This window comes from Magallana gigas, chromosome 2 (genome assembly GCF_963853765.1).
Source record: "Magallana gigas chromosome 2, xbMagGiga1.1, whole genome shotgun sequence".
Lineage (NCBI taxonomy): Eukaryota > Metazoa > Mollusca > Bivalvia > Ostreida > Ostreidae > Magallana > Magallana gigas.
The window spans coordinates 13,626,858-13,650,706 of NC_088854.1; the positions used below are offsets into that span (position 1 = coordinate 13,626,858).

Here is a 23,849-nt window from a genome sequence, read left to right on the forward strand (position 1 = left end):
ACCGGAAGAAGGAGATCAGCACTTACTTTATCTGTCAGGTAAAGTGTGAAATGAATTCTGGGGGTGCAGGAGGAGGAGGGGGGTCGTGGCGGACCCCACCCGACGACACCCTGATTGTCGCGGACCCAGTGACCGGACAAAAGGTAAGGAGTTACATTTCATTAGCTCATTTTCATACATTACAAGTTTATTCCAACTTTCATATGTTACTAACATCAGATGTACATGTTCACATGTAGTTGGCACGTAATGGTTTACGAAAGGATAATTTATGCAGTTTTGTTTGTGTTACTTAAATGGCTTTAAATCTCAATGCATATCCGTAGTCTGTTGCCATTTTCACATACAGGTATTGTAATATCAGAGGTACGCATGTAGTTGGCGTGTTACAAGTCTAATATAGGATATACAGGTTTTTCCTTCTTTGCGCTCCATCAATTTAATTAAGTAAAAGAAGACAATATATTTTTGCTGGATAGAATTGTGACACTTATTAAAAGATCATAAATTTTGGTACGTATTGATGCTAGTGGTGGTTTCAACTTCCTGATAGACAGCCTTGATTGTACTGTACTTCTAAAGTTCTCCTTACTACACACTTCAAGATAACCGATGGGAAAATGAAATATCGAAGTGATACAGTGCAGCATTTCGATCGCGACGTCCAAACGATTAAAATGTTTTACTTTACAAGGATGGGATGTATTTTCCAATTGCGTAATATATCAACTGTTTCTAAAGATAAATGTTTGCAAAAAATATTGAATTGCAAAAAAGGCTTATTACATAACTCTATGTTCATCGCCCTCTTAATCGCACAGTTCTCAATACTGTCTGAATACCAGGTCCCCGGGGGAGGTCGTTTTGATGAAATAGCAAGAAATGCAGACAAATTAAATAGTTTTTCTCCAGTAGTGTTTCCTACACGTTATAACGCCATCAACATGCCAAAGTACAAAGCATTGATACCATACCACGGGTACAGTCGCAACACTTAGAGATGTAAGTCTCATGATCCAAGACTCGTTTCCCCATTACTTGTAAACACGTAGAGCGTCGTGAGAGATGCCGCTCTCTGGACGTGTAAGTGTTACTCGTTCATTTGGTTGGTTAAGAGTTGGTGGGTTTTAATCTTACATCCAAAATAGTTGCGAAAATACAATAACCTGTCTCATCGGTGGCATAAAAATGATAAGATAATTCAAACAAAACTTATATTAAGCCATAACAATTAAATGCCATAATGATTGTTTTACGCGGATGAAAATCGGTTTGAAAATTTGATTTTAGGGCTAATCCATATCAGAGTAATAAATATCCACTTCCCTGATCTTGATTCTAAAAAAAAAATCCTTAAGATCCATTAAAACGACTCCTCTGGTTGAGAAAATGAATGGTTGTGCAAGAATGACGTATAATTTATGTCCACAAATCTGACAGAAACTGCTTTTATGCATTATACTTGTAAAAGCGAGAAATACTACACACTGAAAGAAATGAGTATTTTTGCAGGGAACTACTTTGTTAAATATTAACTATATGTCACAGTTTTAATCATCAAGAAAAACACAACTGTGTCAACCATATGCATCGAATGTACGATTTGGCTTTCTTGGTTATATCGTAATGTTAGACTTTTGGCCAATGGCAGCGCTGAAGCAAATTAAGCCCTGGCGACTTCCTGACGACCCCGCGAGCGATCTTAAAGTAGAGGTAAGAAGAATAAAGATATATCGATAACCATTTTTTAATTTTTATAGGTTTTGAATGTCGAGTAAATTATAAAAGGCGAATTATGATAGTCTTGATTTTAAGATACTTATCTGCAGTGTTGTAAAATACCTGCATGGGTTTGCTTTTCTGTAAGCTATCAATAGACAGTAGGAGCATCCTTTGACATTTCAGCATCTTCGCACGAATGGTATTCATAGTGCTCTAAGAAATATAAGGAACATAACTGATAAATAAATATGATATTGTATCATCAAATATTCTGATACATCCGTAATTAAACGGTTGTTTTTGTGTTCATGTATTTATCTAATAATAACCAACTGTGGTCTAAAATAAAAAGCATTGGAAGGACGATGTTGTAGAAGGGAGTGGGGGGAGTGGGGGCTGGTGGTGCAGGTTAGGCTCTTTAAAATATGTATGATCTATACCTGACAGAAAATTGCATTCAGTTGTGGTATTAAGTATTGTGAACTAAAACATGCTAGTTAACTTCCCGTGTTAATGAAAAATGTAGGCGAAAACACAAAGTTAGAAACTGCACTTCCAGTTTACCATCTTACACATGTATCATCTCGATATAAAATAAAAAGCAGTAGTTTTTTTTCGTTTATTGTCGAATCATTTGAATTCCTATTTGCCCAGTTTCGCGAAACGTAAATATTTTAATGGTTTGCGTGTATTTTCGTGGATTCTCTAGTATGTGTAATGTTAGATTTTGTGTTTATAATTCGTTTGGGTTGATTATTCGCGAGTGTTGGATACTCACGAAATCACGAAAATTGAGCCACCACAGATTCTAATAAATCCATTATTCGAATTTTAAATCATAAACCAATGCAAGATTAGAAACAATGTGATAAAAATTCTTTGAATTGTACTGAAAATTAAATATTTAATACCTGTTAGTCAAAAGTGTCCAATGTTCGAGAAATAGCCGCAATGTCTGCATGTCTCGCTGCAAAACGTCGAGGTCTCTAGGGAAAGAAAGTGAGCGCACAAGATTGTAAGTTTGCAGGAATCCTCGACACGAATCAATTGGGATTTAAATGTCTATAACCTCGAAAGGCTATGTACAGGTTTCAACAAAAATATATTATGTTGAGAGTCGAAGTGTATGGCTATTCCGGTTATTAAAACATTCACAAAGCTTTCAAAAAATGGCAATGAGAGGTAAACCGATAACTAGTTGGAAATGTTAATGAAAACATATTTTAATGAAGTTATATTGTGTATATCCTGAAAAACTAGTAATAAGAAAAGAATTTTTTATAGTGTTCATACAGCAGATCTAGAAATCAATAAAAACAAATTAAAATATACCGGTATATTATAATTCAACATCATGTTATAATAACAAACATTTGAAACAAAAAAGTTTAATTTTTTTTAAAAAGACCACAAGTTGGATTTGAACCCAAAACACTGAATGTATGTAATCACTAAATCCTGGACGAAACCACTGAGCCACGGAGACTTGTCAATATATGCTCTATAAAGTACTGTTTGAAACAACACTGTCATATCAATGGACTTTGTTTTTTATCCTTCAAAAAATAATTTGAAAAAGTACATAATTAGTCATCTCTGGGTCATCTCTCCATCTTTTTTTAAAAAGCGACATTTTTAATGTTGAAATATGTTACCTTTACACGTTTCAAATTTGTGGAGAGAAGACCCAGAGACAACAAAATCATTTAAAAACAGTTGTGAAAAAAGTAGGATTTTGCATGAATTGCATCGTGTTGCTATATTAAGACCCATATTATAATAAAACCTTTTGCATTTCAAATATTTTTCCACTCATTCCACATCCAACAGAAACCAGATAACAGTTATAATTCGAAAAATATTCAAAATCAATTGATGAAATTTTCACTCTCCTTGTGCGCCCAGATTCCTGCCGAATCTACATCTTAAGCGCCCACATTCTTTGTATTGACTATTGACAGATTAGAGAACAACAATTCAGAACATGCTAAAAAAAACTTGGCAATTTACTTATACAAATTAAAAAAGTAAATTACATGTACAATGCATGACTGTCTTTTTTTCTCTCTTTTTTTTTTTTACAGCTAGTCAATAAATCTGATACAGGTACATGTACAACAAATTCTTAAAACGTATTTTTTCTACATATATTGTCAACCAATCTGCCTCTCGAATTCTGTTAATACCCTTCAGTGGCGTCGGAAGCAAATTGAAAATGGGGGGCTAGACTAATCCTCAGAAATCTTGACAAACAAGTAACAAAAAAAAACCCTAATTCCCAAAATCATGAAAATCCTAATCCGTGGGGGGTGGGGGGTCAAGTATACCTATGACTCCAACTTCTCAATATTCCCATCTTTTCAAGGTAAAGGACTATATATGATAAGGGCCTAAAATGGCCCCCTAAAATGAACATCGTCATTTTACTATCATTCTTTGTTTTCTTAATACAGCTATGCATGTGATGTGTTTACATAACATTCATGTTGGTTCAAGTGCTCACAATTTAGAAATATGACATTGTAAAGACAACCTTTTCCCGCCATTTTTGCATTTTTAGCGTAAAACAGCTTGTTTTCAAGCAGTTTTTCCTTCCGAAAACATAGAGCGCATTCTTGAACAAATAAAATATTTTAATCAGAGATGTATCTAGCCAAGACTAGTAAGTGACAAAAAATTTTCCTTGTTCAAGCATGCGCTCTATATTTCCCATTCGTAAATATATAAGAAAAATGTCAATTTTTGGCCGATTTTGATTGAATTATAGAAATGGCGTCTCTTCTGACGTCATATACTGCCAGTGAGTGCAAATAAATCAAATAAATAGATGAAAAATATATTTTATATCAACTCTTCTAAAACATTAGTTAATATTTTATTGTACCCGAAACACTTAAAAAATGGCGAATTATGGGGGCCAAATTTAACTCTTATCATATATAGTTCTTTAGGAACAATTTGCTGCGATAAAAAGTGGGGGGGGGGAGGGGGGCGCTGAACCCTCTATGATGCTATGCCTAATGGTTAGGTCTAACTTTGCAAAAAAAGGTGGGGGGGGGGGGGGGGGGGCTAAGTAAGGCTGAAACATAAAATTATTATCTTAAAAGACTCCGCTATTAACTGTCATTCATTGAATGCGACATCTTCTTTTCATATCCTTGTTGGTTGATGTCTTATGAATAAAAGCCACTCAAGTTTGTGTTACAACAAACACTGAATCAGTAATGCTCCGACAATGGACATCTAACCAAACTAATAGATATACATCTTTACCTACATTTTTGAGGTTGGTAGGAGCGTTAAGAGAAAATTGGGGGCAATTTTGTTTATTGAAAACATTAGTAGTAAAATGTCTCTATACATTAAAGGAAGGAGTAACAAAAATTTAGCTTACTTTTTTGTAATCTATCAATTGATTTTACATCCTTAGCTTAAGAGCTAGTTCTAAAGGTACTCGGCTTACGTGTGTGCATGTATAAGTGCCAAAAACCAACCACGCAAGCGGAATAAATCGTACCAGTTCCTAGATTTATACATAGCCTATATCATATAAGTTGTTGGAATTTGAGATATTTGGAATTTGGAACTAGTATGTCTGCTTTGTTTGGTATACGGATAAAGATAGATTTTTGTTACCAACAAGGCCCTGTTTATGTGTAGAAATCTTAATTTATATTTTATGCAGAAAAGTGCAGGGTTGTTTTGGTTTCGTGATGAATACTAGTAAAACAAAGCATGTTTATTTATTTATCGTAAAACATGCATATGCCAAATAAGCCAATGAAGGATTTTGATTCCTTTGAAAGCAATTTTCTGTGGCGATATTAAAAAAGAACAGTTTTGCACTGATGATGTCTAAAATCCAAACTTTCAAGGATGTAAAAATAAACATTTAATGGTTTGACTGGCCTATGAAGTTAATTTGACTATAACTTTTATTAACTTTTTACTAACATGCTGGATTTATCTTCAATGTTATTTAACAGATTCCAACAAGATTACATGTAAATACATGTATACTTACAGGGAAATATTGTTCCACATACTTTCTGTAATAAGATTCAACCTACATATGCAACTCGTGCAGACTGAAATAAGTACAAGAATTCTTGTGGTGATAGATGTTACAATACAATACAATTCCTTGCCTTTAAGTAATTAATCATATCCAAGATAATGTGCACTTGCTGACGTCATTTCTTTGGTCTCAGCGCCAAGCTTATCAAGCGCCCCTCCCACTCCTATGATAAATGGCCATTGGGGAGGGGTATATCTATACACTTTCGGGAATTGTGATACCTTTCATTTGTACGCGACGAAATTATGATCTTCCTTTGACAGATTACCACATCGTCAGTTATACTCATTATTAAAAGCACACGATTTGTTTGAATTAGAACAGTGCTAATACTTTTAAGTTAGTTCTTTTATAAATAATTCTTTAAAAGAAAAAAATCCAAATGAAATTTTCTCTTTCTTTTCCGCCGTTTTTTTAATAATACATGTATTAACTATAAATAATTTTTTATGAAAAATTATTTTGTGTATCAAAGTGCTTGTTTGACCCGTGGCAGAGCAGATTTATTGTTCACATATAAAATTTATGTTTAAAGAGTGTTTACGTTTTCACAATAAGTCGGAAGCAAATGGAAATGAAAATAAGTTGATTCCTGCTATGATGTTATCTCAGCATTTCCCCAAAGGTTAAAGTCAAAACATGGCTGAGGCAAAAATAACTATCGAATTCCGCCTTTTGAAATTTGGTTCTTCTGTTTGGTTTTCCGTGACAGCGGTTGGTTCTTTTTGCTGAAATGAAAATCAATGTAAGCTGTCTGACTTCCCTCCTTTTGATATTATAAGAGGTCAACTGAGTTCTGATAAATGTATTTGTTATTAAAGGAGGTATGTGGAACCCTGCCATTTTGGGTGACCTGAATCACTAACCGATTCCTATAAAATTGACCAAAATAAGGCTAAAGCAACCGATGGGGAAAAAAATTTAAAATTGTGAAACGTTCTCTTCACATTGTGCCACAAATTTAGGCAAAATGTATTTAACAAATGATTCCTGTAAAACTTCATTTCTGGGGGAAGGGATGCTGTTGACGAAGAAGTGAAAACTCCGTTTTCATAGTAACATGCTTCCATTCTCTTGATTCTGTATAAAGAGGCCCTGATTGGAGTACAAAAAAAATTTTAACGGGTAAAATGCTAAACATATACCTCATTCCAACTGTCCCCCTCTTCATACACTTATATCATCACATTATACATGTAAGTACTCAAGAGTACTTTCTTGGCTATATAACATCCACTGAACGAGTGCCGTTTTTCAGCAGGCATCAACTTCTCGAATGTGATGCAGATTAATCCCTACAGTCCTAGAGAACAAGATTCTGGGGGTCGCGGCTCCAGTGTCATTTCAATGCATAGCAGCAGCGCCGATAGCAGAAGAAACCGTGCCCACTGCAAAATGCACAAATTCTTTCAAGCATTTGTAACGTGCTTTTGATAAGGAGAGCATCAAGATATGAATAAAGTCGTGTTGATCTCATTGTTAAGTCACAGTGAATTATCGATACTGCCACTCTCTCCGACATGTGTATTATATCATCCGACACTAACGCAACGCTCAGATTGCCGCTTCTTCGAGTTACTCAATATCTTGAGTTTAATGTTTCACGAATTTTGTTGAACCCATTAGTATGGTTTTCGATAGTTAAACGCAATTTAAATATGTCCTTTTCACAAGAAGAACATTTTGACTTGTTCTTGAGTATTGCTTCTCCAATAGCACGGGGCATTTGATTTTAAGGTGGTTTTTTTCTAGTTTTGAGTTTGCTTTTGTAAGTAAAGATTTAATTATTTCGAATGGGTTGAATTTGATCTTTTCTTTCTGGTTTTTTTATATTCGTGCATTGGCATTTCCTGCGAGACTGTCCCTCTAACGCAGTCTGGACCTAATAATATGATGTCATCCAAGTCGTAAAGCCCATCAATCGTGGCTCAAGCTAGTCATAAACTTGCTAGATGATACACGAGATATAGAAAGTAATGTATTGTCTCGGATTCTAATTGTGGCTAGTGGTTTGTTATTTTTGCAGCGTCTAAAACCATTCTCTCTCAGGCGATGACAGTAATTTTTTGCTCCGACTTTTTCTATTAGCGTCCGATGGTTTCTCCTAGTTATCCCCACAGAGATAGGCATTCGGGTCAGAAAAAAATCTCTTTCTTATTCTATCTAAACGACTGCTTCGACATCAAGTATAGAGAAGTTCGTAACTAGCATCGCTTTGGATGAACGTTACAATCGTACAAAACACAGGCGGTACATATTCATTTCTACCTTTGTCAACCGTGTTCAATATAGATACCGTTTCAAGTGCACTGTTACACAACAAAAGTACGGTTTAAAAAATGTGATCCGACATGCAAAATATTGGTGAGTGAATATGGTTAATTGATGGAGAGGAGTAACGATTTTTTATGAAAAAAATTGAAACGTTTGATCTTCTTTGGTTAGTAGATTCGCTTCAATATTGCATTATCTATGCAAGCTATAAGAACCACATGTTTCTTTGGCTGGAATACAACGAGGAGGTCGCGGTACAACAAAAGGCAAATGCATGTGTTCGTATTTATTTTTATGCCCACTAATTCTACTGTATGTTGGTGTTGGAAAGTGACTAACTTGTAAATAAACCAGACAATTAATGAATGAGCCGTGTCGTGCAAGCATCAAGGGTTTCGGATCAAATCATCACATTTCTTGATTGGCCAACCAAAATTACTCAAATCAACACAAAAAGGCCAATCTCTTGATTGATACATCTTGGATCTGTATATACTATTTTCTTTTTTCGTTACATACCAAACTTCCAAAACTTTTGTACGAAAAATTCATTTTAAAGTTGTTGGATTTACCTGTCCCTGTAAGGATGAACTCGGCGTCCACTTCCGTCACGGTTAAACCATCAGGCGCACCTGTCCGAGGGAGGCAAACGGCACCTGACCTGGAGGTAGGTAGCTAGACAAACAGATCTAATTAGCAAGAATAACAATTGTCTATGCTGGCAATGCAGTTAGGGTCAATATGGATAGAAGGACATGCATGTTGTTATCTAATTAATATATCTATTATCAACAATTTATCGCAGTAAGCATTTTAACGGTACAAATAAAAAGGTGCTTCAGAAACATGGGATAGTTTTATCTTCATCGATTTCTCGTGATTTGATGAAACAAAAATGGATCATCATCCGAATCGTTTTTAAAAGATAAGAATAACAAAATATCAAATTGAATAAAAAGATAAGAAAGGTATTTTCATTTATTTTATTTTTAACCTTTCTTCTAAATAATAAATAAAGTTGATTTTTTAGGAGGGGAGGTGATTAAAGCTTTTATTTCTTCTGTAAAAATTGTAATTAATTAACTACGTTATTTTTGTTCAAAAAAGTCTACGGCGGACGTAAAAAATAGCCATCGTGTTTATTTTGGATGGTGCTAGCGACCATCACGTTCATGGCACTCCAATCTGTGGTAAAAATAGTCTCCTAGATATACTGAATAATTAAGCAAGGATGTGAAGATATTTGCTGGACGTGGCACTTTGATACATCCTGTATAACTCCATTGGGACTAGTGATATTCAATTAATTTTTCACGAGAATCTAGCTTAAATGGTGGAATTATTAAACGTGGGATGGAATTTGTTATCAAAATATTAATATCGTGATTTGGAAATGTTTGTTTTAATACGGGCGGGATTAAAAAAAAATTCATATGTACCATTGTTAAAAATTAAATAATTTGATCAAATAACATATGCCTTTATTTATTTTGAAGTCGGATGAAACATTTAACGTCTGTTAAAGGGACTTGGACACGATTTGACTTAAAATTTTCAAAATTTGTTTTTCCATTTTCAATGTTTATACTGATAAATCTAGAAGTTTATCATACTATGTCAAAATTTGAAACTCAAATATCAAGTTATAAGCAAGATACAGAGTTCATAATTCTTTGTTTTGTAAACAAAGCTCGAATATAGTCATTTTTACATATGTGTTGTATTGGTGTAAGTTTCAATCAAATGTATCTTTCTTTTGTTGATAATAGTATTTATGAAGATATTGAATTAGTTTAAATTGTTTTTACATGTCATTTTGTCTAAGAAATGGTAAAATTCTACATTTCATTTTTTGTAAACAACTATAAGACTCGAGCTTTGTTTACATAACTATCAATTCTTACCTCTGTATCTCGCTTGTAACTTGACTTTAACATTTAATATTTTGGTCAATCATTTAAAATGCTCCAGTAAACCCTTTTATATATACAAAATAAAAATAAAATTTTTGATCTCAAATCGTGTCCAAGTCCCTTTAACGCATAACTAGCAATTTTTTGTATCGATGAATAGAATTACAAATAAATGCTGAATGTAGAAATACAAAAAAACCAATCGAATGAGGTTGGTCAATGACAGTACATATATAGTTCGTATTTTCCTCCTTTCTATAAGGCTAGTTAGTATAATTTTTCGAGTGCATTGTGGAAAGGAACGACGCAGCTAGATCTGGCTATTACATTAATTTCATCTTTGCGTGCGTTTGTTAAAGCTGTTAAATACTCAAATATACAGTTCAATAAGTTGATACGATTTAATTAGACTTGATTAACGCATATTATCGGCCGTGTTTTAGTTGTTTCTATTGTGTAAGGTTTTGTTTATTTCTATAAGTAATTTATTGCCGATACAAATCAACGTTGAAAAACTGGATCTCAACGATGCTCCTTTGCAAAACCAATGATTGTTTGTGTAGGTAAATGAATACTCCCAGTGGACGGAAACAGATTTATAGTTTTGGAACACTCTCGAGACTCACACGTATGCGCATGTGCAAGTCTTGCATTATAAAGAAATGAATCAATTACTGTAATTACTAGAATGCAGCAAGATATCAATTCCTGGTAAATGATTAGAATCGATATCGGATAAATCGTCCTTTTAGTTTTTACTTAATATCTCTTTGTTATTTTGATCTATCGATAACTAACAAATATGCTTTGCTTAACAGATTTGGACCTTAATATGCGATATAATTTTATAAATACAGATTGTCCTCTCGTTTGAAAAATTATTTAGACGTTCAATAAACAGTTAGAATTGTCTCCCTTCGTTTTCAACACCGTAGGAAAACTTTTTAAAAATAGAAAAAAAACCGACTAATTGTCATTTGAACAACAGAAAACACAATTTTTTGGGGGAATTAACCATTATAAACATCAAGTTAGAAGTGTTCTTGTCTCATTAATTTTTTCCTTCTTTTCCAAAATATCAATGTTGCGAGTACAAATAAGCTTTTGTTCTCAATCTTGTCTGTGTAATCACTCATTTAGAGGTAGATACTGAAATATAGACCCACGCTATATAGTGCAAGGCTTGTGTCATTAACTTGATAATTTGATATGCAAGTTTGCAGTTTCCGACTTGTGAGAGGTGACACAAACAAATTACATAGCATCGATCGTCTATAGTCTAGTGTGAAATGTGTACATCTATATAGTATCGTAGCAGCCGAAACTGTCTGCAAACGTCCGACCTTTTTGTGAAAACCATTCATCTTGAAGATATATAAGTAAATAATGGGACACATCGCCGAGGCTGAGCAATTATCAGAGTACTGTAGATGGTAAACTGGGTTTCAATTATCAAAAGAGACATGTGGCTTTGTTTTAACAAATTGATTATCCTAATTCGGCGCATAACACTTTTTGTAAACATTACTAAAGGATGAGAGATATTAATAGAATCAATGCTTAAAATTGCTGCAGTATTGGCAGTAGAGCAAATAATGTTCTTCAGATGCACTGTATCATATATTTGTACAAAGTGTCAAATAAATAACAAAATAATGAAGGATTTAATTTCATATTTAATGTCCATGAAATCGGGTATAAATTTGGAACATAACAAAAATCATTGACTGTTCCCATCCAAACAAACAAAAGGATCAAGACCATCGCAAACGATTAGGACTTTTCGGCCTTTGTAAACTACATTATGTAATACGTAATGGGTAATATGTAATAGGTATTTTAATCAACCCCATTTTTATCAACAACGACAAAATATGTAGTGAATTTTTTTTTAGATAAAAACTTATTTGTATGCAACAATATGCTATGAAACATAAGATAAAAAGAAATTCAGCATCGCCAAGACATGTTTTATATCCAAAATGACTCGAAGCGACTCCATTTTTTTGCTCCATTTTGTACAAAATTCTACATCTGGTAGTGCCAATTCATTTGAAAGGTTCTTATTTGCGCTTACCGTTGTGATTTGCGGTGAGAATACTAAGATTATTGATTTCCTTCTGTTTTTTATATTTACCTATATATATATTATACACACACACACACACACACACACACAATGTAATATATGCATGTTATTTACGCAAAAGTCTTCAATTTTAAGAAGAACCTAAAAATGTTGCCCCTTACGTAATATTGATTTTTCCAGTACTGTAAAACTGATTAAAGCTTAAAATTGTTGTTTTAAATGTTTTTTTGTTGGTTTTTTCCCGATTTACAATTATCTACATCTATTATGCATAAGCAGGCAAAACATACCAACAGTGTTGGCGGTGATCTAAATTAACAAAAGGTCATTTCGTAAAATCCAAACAAGACTTCATGCCAAGAATGCCGTAATACCTTGAGATTAACCTAACAATTGAAATTATTCTCTGTTAGTAGAGATTTAATGTGTCGTGATTTTATGCAACGTATTCTTATCGTATCTAGCGGTGGTGAACACTTGTTACATACAAAACATTATTTCTCAAATTGTTTTGCTTTCAGCGATGCACTGTTACCGATGTCTTCATATAACATGAAGTCATGATCATAAAAATTGTTGTTAACAACTAATGCAGCAGAGCTTTCGAACGTCCCCTTAAGAAAAGCATATGGAAAAAAATAATTATTTAAAGCGCGTCGAATGGGTTTTGTCGGAATTCAGTCGCTTCTCTTGGGTATCAATATTTAGGTTGCATCACCCTGATTTTTCATGTACTTTGACTTAATTTTCTTATGTACATTAACTTCGTCAGAAGGTACAAAGTGTTTCATAACCTATTTCCTGAACCTATATCGCCAGAATTTTATGCGTCATATTTATTTTCAAATATAATTATTATATGCAAAGTAGATACCCTCAAAATAAGAAAAATATGTTTTAAATACAAATTGTGGTGACATGCATCCTCACTTCTTGAGTGTAACGAGGTGTCGGAGCGGACGGTTCTAGACATTGCTAGTCCGACATTCGTCATTTCAACAGTCTGGCCAGACTTTTCCCGGGAGATATAACATTTCACCGGCCTCATACAGATCTCCCCAGGGGAGTAACAAATATTGGTCAATGTTTGAACCAGCAGTTTTCCGACTTGTATGTTTGGTACGTTATGTTTAAGTCTACATTTAACGACTTTCATTTCATTGTAAGCCCTAAATTTCAATATCCATCATCACTTTTATCATATATTGACTCATGCTCTATTTTGGGTATTAAATATGATTGATACTGTGGTCTTCACATAGATTTACATTTTTTAAAATTTTATTTTATTTTGTTTTGAAAACCTGCTTGCTAATATAAATTGAATATTTTTTCATGCAAACTGTTTCTTCTAGAAAAATTCACCAAATCGCATTCGCAGTATAGGATGTAGAATGTTAAATTTTTCTAGCTTATTTTTTTGACTACCTTGCATCATTTTGCGCATGTGGAGAAAGATGTGTATATCGAACCCAATTTCTCTGACCAAACCAGAGCAAATAAACATGGCAGTTTCCTTGTAAAATAAAGGCAGATATGTTATACGCGATATCGCGAAAGTTATGCGTTTAATTGCGTCAATAACGCTTTCAAATCGCGAAAGTTTTGCGTTTTATCGCGTAGGTTTCGCGTTCGATCGCAAAAATATGCGTTTTTTGGTGAAAAATTACGCGTTTATGTACAATTATAACGTGTTTATTTACTTTAATAACGTGTTTACTAGTTATCCGTTCGCCTTTATTGCGAAATGCACCTGTTTTGCCAAAGAATACTATAATCTACAAAAGTAAGCTTTTACTGGATATTCGTTGAGTCCAAAGCATATTTCCGGTATTTTTACGATGTAAATAATTTGTTTGAATTTTCCGACCTCCTATATCCACCCGCACATGCACTGCAATATACTTCTACTACTTCCATTTGACTCTTAACTTAACATTACCAACTATACATAGGTATCTTCAGATTAACTTGACCGATATATCATGAATTTGTTGCCCTTAATTAAGTTTAAAAAATATTTTGTTTACTGTTGACAGTCAAAGCACTTTGAATTCATCTGAACTATGATTGTTAACTACATTATAGCTAACCTGACAGCCACTTTCCGACCTCCTATATCCACCCGCACATGCACTGCAATATACTTCTACTACTTCCATTTGACTCTTAACTTAACATTACCAACTATACATAGGTATCTTCAGATTAACTTGACCGATATATCATGAATTTGTTGCCCTTAATTAAGTTTAAAAAATATTTTGTTTACTGTTGACAGTCAAAGCACTTTGAATTCATCTGAACTATGATTGTTAACTACATTATAGCTAACCTGACAGCCACTTTCAACATGTATATGTCACCTTGACCCTTGGCCGTCAATTCCAATGCTGCAGTAGTTGCAATGGATGGGCAGTGTCAACAGCGTTGTTACCCACATTTCTCACCTTGACATTTTAGCCTTAGTGGCCACATGAATAGCTGACCTTGCAATGTCTCTGTCAGTGAGTAGCTGATACAGTTTTAATAGTACCCCTTTCTACTCAGCTTTTCATTTATGCGGCGAGCTTCTTCATATTTTATGGCGCATAAAATTAAAAGAATTTGCTTTGCTCTGGTTGTTGAGATTATGAATATTTCATGAACATGTGTACTAGAATTTGGCTGTGTATCGAATATCTAACAAACAATTTTGGGTTTTCTATGCGTTTATCGATTAGCATTTTGTTTTCCTATCTATGAACATTATAGACATAAAACTCCGGACACGGCATTTTTCCAGACTTTGTATAATCTTGTATACCGCTCTCTTTGTGCATAGTAAGAATTCTTGATAGCATCAATCTTATTCATGTGTGTGTCAGACATTTCACAGTTCCAGTGTTTAAAATCTAAGGCGATATGTTTTAATTATGATGGATTGTGATATTTCTGAATGGAAATTTCTTCATCTCAGAGTGCTATATTATACGGTTTCATTTCGTTGCATTGCTTACAGTGATTATTTAGGTAGTCGTACATGTAATAAATATTTTCATTGTTGGAATAAAAATAAGGACATTTCCACTGAAGTTTCTCACCAGATAAGATCCTGAAACGGATATTTTTCTATGAAATTTTGCACTGTTGATACATGTATGAATGGATATGAATTTTCATTTTACTTTTGATATTAATTGATTAATATATTAAGAATTTAGAGTTAAATCTCAGTAAAAGGTGTTACATTGTGCTGTCTGCAGATCGATCTTAATTGTTTAGAATTGTTTAGAACACGACGCACCAAGAGGTACAGCATATAGACATTGACCAAGGCTTCCTTGCTAATGCAAAGTAAATAAATAGGAAAGAACATCGGGCCGAATGTTTCTTTGCAACGGTTTACCATGATTGAAGATTACGTGAGTAATTTTAAAGTAATATGCACAAATCTCCAGATAAACTAAAGGAAGCCCATCGTCATAGCAAGTTGTACATGGACCAGTTCAACATCAGAGACTATTTATTAGAATCCAATGGAACTTTGGACCTTGTTTTAGACTCGATTAAAATTAACAAAATCAATTTGATAATCGAAATCCATTGACCAGACTTCATTCTATCATGCTGACCGGATGCAGGGGGATTAATTGTCAGTATACGATTAAAAAAGTTTACAGTTGAGTAATTATTCAAGTAAGGAATAATAAACATGATAAGTTATATGTACAGCACAGGACCTTAAGGTGGTACGGGACACCTCCGTATTGTAACGTATTGAAATAAACAATACAATCAAGTGTAAATTCATATTTTTTACTTTCCCAAAATATGTACCTGACGGTCTAGTACAATGGGTTAGAGCGTTAGCGAAGAAGCTGTATGTCACGAGTTCGAATCCCAAAAAGGTTTTTATATTTTTTACATTTCCAAAACATTTTAAAGCATTTGTTTTGGTCAAATATAATAAACTTGGAAATCTTAAAACAGGGACAGTGTATTGATTATTATGTACTTTAATCCACATTATTATCGACAGGACTATGTGTTATTTTTCTCTTAATTTCATACTGATTTAAGGGATTTATAAAACCTAAAATAAGAAGATAAATCCCTGCGACATAGAATTCTTTGGGGTTTCTGTACCTTAAAACACTTGAGTAATATACATGCATATCATTTAAAGAATAACTATAAATTCAAGTTACTGTGGTTTAATCGTTATTTTGATCTGATTGCAGTTAACGTTAATACCATCTGTTTCAACTTCGTAGTAAGAATTGGTAGTCATTATTTTTAGATGTTATTCTCAAAATAAATAAAATTTAAGCAAATTGGATCTCATTTTCATCAACAAAAACCTTACCGGATTGACAAATGAACAGAAATTGATATATCCCCATCAAAATCATAACTTTTAACTGTCCTTTAAAAAATGTTGATCCATTGTGATCCATTGTGATCGAAATTTGTAATGCTTCAATCAAAATGATTGCAAAGGACATTATTTATATTGCCCATGGTTCGTCCTATTACGTTCCATCAAAATTATATTTTGCTTCGTTGTATATAACGTAGATTCTCTATTCATCTTTTAAAACTCCTTGGTCCGATTTTATATCAAATTTTGTGTACTCTTCTAAACGATGGTTATGCTCAGTATGGGTATAATGATAGATATTGCAGTAGTTTTCCCGGTCAATTAAGCCATATTTCAATGAGAAAAAGATATACAAATTTTTAACAAAACAAACGATATAAAAAGGGTATCGCGTTATTTCGCCTTAAATTAAAATTTGCCCCTAACGTCGAGGCGGTGATGATTGTATTACGACTTTGACATCGTTATATAACAGAGTCTAAATATGGGTAGTGTTCTGGAAAATCAAAAATAAACATGTTTACATGCTGTTTACTATTATTTCTGAAATTTTTTTGTTTACAATCGATACATTACATCCTGGTTGAAAAAAAAACAAACATCCGGGGAACGAAACCAAAGGATTCCTTTTACTAAACATTCCCGTGATGCAATTTGGTTTGTGTGTTGTTGTTTTTTTGTATGACCATAAAAAATTATTTTATCTACTTTGAATATTTTCAACTTCGAAAGGAGATCAATTCTGATGGCGTAAATAGGCGAAAGTCTTTAACTTTTTTTTTTCAAGATAATTGGTTTGTCTGAAAAGTTATTTGCTACTGTAATAAGTAAAACATCGGATCATGCGGCTTTAAGACCAATAATGAATATATTTTAATTACTAGTATCTCCGCAGTGAGGGCATGAATGAATACTCTCTCTCTCTCTCTCTCTCTCTCTCTCTCTCACACACACACAGAGTTGAAGAGGTTATGAATGTTTAAATACAAAGAGGAAATCAAATATTCAATGCAATTAGTGCCCAACATAAAAAGCAAATAAAGAAATATCCTGTTTGAAGTTTAGAGAAAAATGTGTTCTATTGATCCAAGAGAGTTCGTAAACTGCTCCCAAAATGGTTTACTCCACACCAACATCGTTTATGAAATCAATGTATATACCCGAAGTCCTTTCAAACGAATTAACCAAATCTCGCGTTTAGGCATCAATTAGGTATCAACACCAGGTCTCGGAGTATCCCTCAGTTCCTGTGTATATTTCACTTATAATTACATTAATTGTTCCGAGAGATGCCGAGAGTTCACCTCTTTGAAGATTCCCCTCCTCATCTCATTATGATGTCGTTTTTCATCAATTACGGATCTGGGGCACACTCTCTCCATCGTATCGTATTTTAATCATTTATTACGCCGACAACAGTCAGGTCCTGGCCTCTGAAAGACGTGAGGAAGGCATCAGTGTTTGCTTGGTCTGTGTTTTTTATGTCCCACGTAATTTTTTCGATCTTGCTTCGCCCTTTCTGGACCTGAGTCAAATCCCATTTTGCCAACAGAAACACGATCTTCAGATTGTTGCTAGATTTTTTGTGAATTATAGATGATTTTTTTTTTCATACATATATCGGATCACGGTTATGGGATCCATTGTGGATCGAGATGCCTCCGTCAGAAACAGGGATTTAATTGGTCTTGAAATTGGAAGACAATTAATACTCTGTTGATAGTGATAGAAAACACTTAATAGCTACCGCTTACCTGTCGCTCTTCTTCCCCATATAGATTACTTTCTAATAGCACTGAGCGGTGTGATTTACGTAGAAAAACCGACACTAGGCACCGACTGGAAACCAGCCCTGGATCGGATTTTCTGACGGTCATCACTTGCATTATTTCCCATAACAGAATTTGTTTCTTCCGTTGTGGTGGCGTCGTAGCCAGATGTGGAAAATTGAATATTTTCATGGACCTTAAGCTTGCCATCTTTCTTGATCTGGAAAAGACATCGAATTAGGGAACTTTCACAGTGACAATGAGTGATGATTTTTTGAGGAAAACCTATGGGACAGAGCCTGTATTTTTAACGTCCTGGCAGCTGCCTTAACGTATTACAAGGTTACGGAATCATTTCCTTTATGTTTCTCTAGAGCGTCGTTAAACTAAAGCCAAAATATAAAATCGTCGCAGCGGGACAAAACGTTTTTGAAAGGGTTTTCTGGTGCCCAATTGGTCTTTTATAATTATGCAAGACTAGTTGGTCTGGAATATATCAGTGCATTTTCTCCCGTTTCATTTATTGATAGTTTTAATTTCCTTTCCGTCACAATTGCATCAGTTAATTGATGTCACCCAAGAGAGCGTCAAAACTAACGAGATTCGTTTTACGGTATCACAAAGACCTCGCCGCGATAGTCGTGTGTGGACGCGATGAACGCCTCAACGTCAGTCTCCGTAAGATCTACCTCTGGAAAAACAAAGAAAAGCAAAGGCAAGGGAGGACAGTCCATGGACCTGGAGGTAGGTGAAATCGTTCCCCTCCCTCTCCAAGATTTACATTTTTTAAGGTTTTATATACTCGGATACTTCTAAGATTTGTACCTTATTTAAAGAAAATGATACTCGAGAACCCACATATATACATGTATATATACATGTGTTAACAGCAATTTGAAATGAATTCATCTTTACTCCAAATAGATTTTTTTTTAGAAAAATCTGTTTCTGTGGTTTAGGTAACACGCTACAAACAATTTTAAAAGGTTTTCTGCTGTTTTTACCGATGAATAAAGACCACAAATTCTGCAATTGATGTTCTTTCGAACTATCAAAATGTAAAAAGGAATTACAAACACCAAACCTAAATTAATTCAATAATGATAGGCACAAAGAACAATCTAAAAATGTGGCATTTTAGAAAAATGGTTCCAACCTTGTTTAAAAGTTAATATCTAAACACACTGTACGTATGAGGTTCTTAAGTTATTTTATATTCAAGATAAAAATGTAACGCCATTGGTTTTCTGTCACTTTGTTACAAAATATGCCAAAAAAGAAAACACAAAGAAGATATGAAATTTATTAAATTGCATTTGCCCAAAAAACTTATTTTAAATGTTTCTTCTTGGAATTGATACTGACAGTTCAAACAAATTTGGAAGCCGACATTATAATACTGCCTTTTAAATATTTATAGCTGAAATCACTTGAGGATCATCTCCCTTAATAATCGATGGCTTGAAATCATTTATCAATACTTTAAAAGTAATATTTACAGAAAGACACGAACATGTATTAATCAAGTGGACATTTTGCAAAAGAATTGAAGTCAATAAACTGGTTGGAATGTACAATGGGACATCCGTTTAAGTAATAGAAATCACGCGTGCATATTTGCATTTCTGTTGACTTAAGCAAATCAAACCATTAATGAAATTGTTGCCTTAATTTCTACTTAAAACGAAAATTACGCAAGTGAATGTAATTATAGTTGCTGACAATTGTCTGTTGCATAATGAATAGAACTTTATAGCCGAGGCAATCTTATGAGTAGTTATCTGCATCTAATGGATAGCTGGTATTAAGGTGGAAGGGGTTTGAATATATCTCAGTTTGTTCAAAATAAAAAGTTTAATTGAGGCATACACAATGCTAGTAGATTTGCTTGCGTTTTGGTGTTTTCGGATTACTCAAGATTAGTCGGGGTTTTTGTTGAGCAACACTTTTCATGGATTTCATTTCATCAAAGTAAAGAGAAATATCTTATTACTTCTTTGCATTATTCAAGAAAAGATGTTGTCATTGTCATTTACATTCCAAAACAACGATGAACGCACACAGTTAATGATTTAATCAATATTGGAAATGAAAAGAAAAGCACATAAATGTTTTCTTCAGTTTGCGAAACAAAACGAAACAAAGATCCTGGATCATTATCTTTTTCTTTACTATAAAAAAAATTGACAAGTTTAGTTATGTTTTCGTTAAATCGAAATAGAAACATAGGCTATCAAATGCATCTTTGAACATCGTATCTATTTTTTTTTAAATTCCCAAGCGATATTGATTGGATTAATTTTACATGTACCACATAACCTGTTCAGGTTTTGTAATGTTGACCGTGCGTGAGCATTGATATTAAATGTGCGATACATCAATGAAGTTCCTTTAAGTAAATACATTGATATAGATCATTTTGTTCGGACAACGAATCCTTCGAGGGCTAAATGAGCACTGGTGTGTATTAAAACGGAAGATTCGCCATTTTATGACTGATATCTCCCAACAAACAGTGATACGGGCGGAAATATTGATAATGTGATTATTAATTTCTATTGAACAACTGTTGTTGCCAATTGTTGGCATTGTGAATGCATGATTTATAAGCTATGGGTGTCCGCTACCAGAAAAAAAGTAAATTTTGTTGACAAAAGAAATGCATTTAATTTTGCAAAATCGGCATAAATTTAAAACTGGAAGAAAATCCTGGTATTTCTTTTGTATGAAAATGAATATATTAGATGTTTATTTTGTGTCAATTTTAATAGTAATAATTAACAAAATTTCACAATAAAAGATGAAATAATTTGAATCATCTTCATAACATTCTCATGAACGTTATTTTCATCTTCAAATTTGTACACTGAAGTGAAGTCCAAGTCAAACCGAAGGCATTAACCTTTTATTGCCTGGGATACTGGCCTTGTAGACTTATTAGTAATCTTTTTCTTAATGAAAGCCATGTCCCCTTTCCCCATTTTATACATGTATTTACACTGTGAGTTTGATCGACTTTATCCCTCCATTGACCTGCAGCAGAACTCTAGCCTAATCCCTACCCAAAAGCTAACTTACTTCTTATTCCTTAGTTAAAACAAAATAAGGTCTTGAAGAGTAGCATACTCGTGCTTCATATTCGTTACCTCCGTCTCGCATCCATGTTTGCCCTACCTCCATCAGTCGTCCTAGCAATTTAGTTTCTCCATTACCTACGTACATCTTTGGATAAACTTAGTACAGGTTTTTTAACATCCGTTCGAAGCTTAAACTAACATCTTTATACAACCCTGAAACCAATATCTGATAAATCCCAAGTGCCTGTCACAATTGCATTCAAATTGTATACTAGGTTCTTAACACATTTCACCAATCTGGTAAAAGGATGGTCCTTGTAAGTCAAACAAAACAAAATTTACAAAACAAACACAATTTATTTACAAATATACAATAATTAGGAGGTTGTTGACATCAGTTCTATCGGATGGACTAGATGGCATTCGACAAGACGTCTCACATCAGGTAAGTTCCGTAGGACTGGGAAAGCATAAGTTTTTGGTTTGGATATTAATTGTCCCACCATAAGTCCTTCCACGGATATAACATGGTCCACCACGTGCACGTGCCCACTCCGTGGTCACCTATTTAAATATCGAACAACGTGGCATAATAAGTTTTCTTATACACATATTTGAAATTAGATACATATACTGACTCATTAAACACACCGCTGCAGTATATTACAATTCTGGGCTACCGTAACATAACAGCTATTTAAATTACAATTTCACATACCTGTAGTCTAACTCTACTCACAATGCAGAATTAATATCAACCATAAAAATAGAAATAATGTAACACTTACTGGGTTGTATCTCTCTCACACAAATAAGCCCACACAGGGATGCCGTTCCCAAGATCACACAGCATGGGAAACGCCCAAGATATCTCACCAAGAGTACAGACACGTCCACACAGCTTGTCGCCCAGAATACATCTAACCTCACTCTTCAAACCACTAAGCAAGTTTATTTAAAAATAAATAATACCTGTTAAACAGGTTTTCTCCAGTAGTATTACTACACCCAGTGACCACTCATGCAAGCAAAAATATATAAATAAACCAAAAATATGGAAATACATTTCAAACAAAATTTAGATACTAGAACTCAACCAAAAGTATGGGAGTATGGTTGGAACATAATTGTGACAGTGCCTATAACCTTGACGATTATTCATCACAATAACATCCCTGAATTCTAATCGTATCAAATCAGTGTATCCTTTTCTGGTGCCATGTAGATATCTTACCTTAGCATCTTTAGATGCCTAACGTTAACAAATCTGTGTCATTTCTCTCTGTTGCCTTATCCTACCTACAAATGTACAATTTCACATTCAAAAGGCATATTATCTTATCTATTTTAATTTGTTGACCGTAGATTTACTGGTTTTTTTTCCACAATCAATGTTAGAATTTAATTAAGGAAAAAAGACACAAACAAATAATCAGATTTGTGAGATCTTTAGATGTTCCCATGACACCGAAAGTATTAAAGGAGAATCCAAAGAAACGTGGGTTGAAAATTTAGTTAAAACAAAGCCTTGTCACAAATACATGTAATGGATGTCAAAATTGTAACAAAGCAAAATGAAAAAAACACGCATGGGAAGATGAGCAATATTTTACCCTACAACAAAGACTCACTCAGTTGACATTTGAAAGTAATAAAACGCCGTGCGGTGGAGTATATTACGTAGTTGATATGAAAGTAAAAAGTCCTGAAATATAAAGGCAAGCGGCAGCAAATCGATACCGTTCAATCTAATACGCGATTAGGACATCTTGTCTTTGCAATAACCAATTCTTTGACCAGCCTGATTATGTCACGTGACCATCATTGGTTTTTGCCAATAAAGACTGTTTCCCCTTAAAACCGAAAGTGAACTTTATAATCCGCATTCTCGACATTCGATCCTTTGTTGACTGCCGCTCTGAAGGCAAACCATACTAGTTAAAACCTTAATTTCTTTTTATGGAATCAGCAAGGACGGATGCCAATGGCATTAAAACACCATACCAAGTTATCCTCTCCAAAGAATTCATTTGTACAGCTTCGTGTTGGATAAAGCAATGTAAATTGTAAGGTTTTCTAGGATAAGCATGCATGGGATATAGACTAGAGCAACATTTATTCCCCTGCTTAATGTTTTAACAAAGTGCTTTATCTTTCGCTCTTTCGTGATTTCTCTACAGAACTAGAGAGAATGCAATATTTCTTTGCAATTTTTTTACAAACAGCCTCAAGTTTCATGTAAGGACTTCTACTTTTTAAAAAAAAATTATTTTGTATCTGTTTGTAAAGAGTTAAATTTAGTTTTCAAATTTTTTTTGAAATGTTTCCACCAACCTCAACATTAGAAGATTGGCAAAGTTTAAACCAATACTATTAAGGCAGACCCGTTTACAAGGATAGATGAGTCAATTTGATAAATATTTAACCAGTATTGTTTCAGAGCAACTATTACTTTGCCTTGATGATTGATGCAAACTGAATTATTGATTTCAAACCTCCGAGCGAAAAACAAAGAATGTGTCGATTTTACTGCAGAAATTCTGTTTAATACGAGCTTTTACAAT

General features: G+C 33.9%; 1 protein-coding gene and 3 long non-coding RNA genes across 10 annotated transcripts in view; 1 reads left to right on the forward strand and 3 right to left on the reverse strand.

Annotated features, from left to right (window-relative positions):
• Positions 1-23,849, forward strand: part of LOC105329024 (dipeptidyl aminopeptidase-like protein 6) — a 111,120-nt gene continuing 87,271 nt past the window's right edge. For 2 of the 7 annotated variants that reach the window (XM_066075138.1, XM_066075139.1), the window contains exon 1: positions 1,630-1,713. In XM_066075138.1, the coding sequence (XP_065931210.1) occupies positions 1,645-1,713 (69 nt within the window). In that variant the 5' untranslated portion in view covers positions 1,630-1,644. Of the gene's footprint in view, positions 144-1,629; positions 1,714-8,256; positions 8,742-18,717; positions 18,953-23,849 lie in introns of those variants that run through there. The other 5 variants (XM_034448049.2, XM_034448058.2, XM_034448047.2 and 2 more) reach the window with 4 other exon arrangements.
• LOC136272737 (uncharacterized) lies at positions 1,571-3,671 on the reverse strand. Its single transcript, XR_010710783.1, has 3 exons — positions 2,634-3,671; positions 1,843-1,935; positions 1,571-1,701 (listed from the first exon to the last, which is right to left on the reverse strand). It is a non-coding gene; the product is annotated as an uncharacterized lncRNA (long non-coding RNA).
• Positions 5,602-18,287, reverse strand: LOC136272736 (uncharacterized). The gene is made up of 3 exons (XR_010710782.1): positions 18,194-18,287; positions 8,647-8,749; positions 5,602-6,528 (listed from the first exon to the last, which is right to left on the reverse strand). It is a non-coding gene; the product is annotated as an uncharacterized lncRNA (long non-coding RNA).
• Positions 21,623-22,251, reverse strand: LOC117688154 (uncharacterized). The gene is made up of 2 exons (XR_004600899.2): positions 22,074-22,251; positions 21,623-21,849 (listed from the first exon to the last, which is right to left on the reverse strand). It is a non-coding gene; the product is annotated as an uncharacterized lncRNA (long non-coding RNA).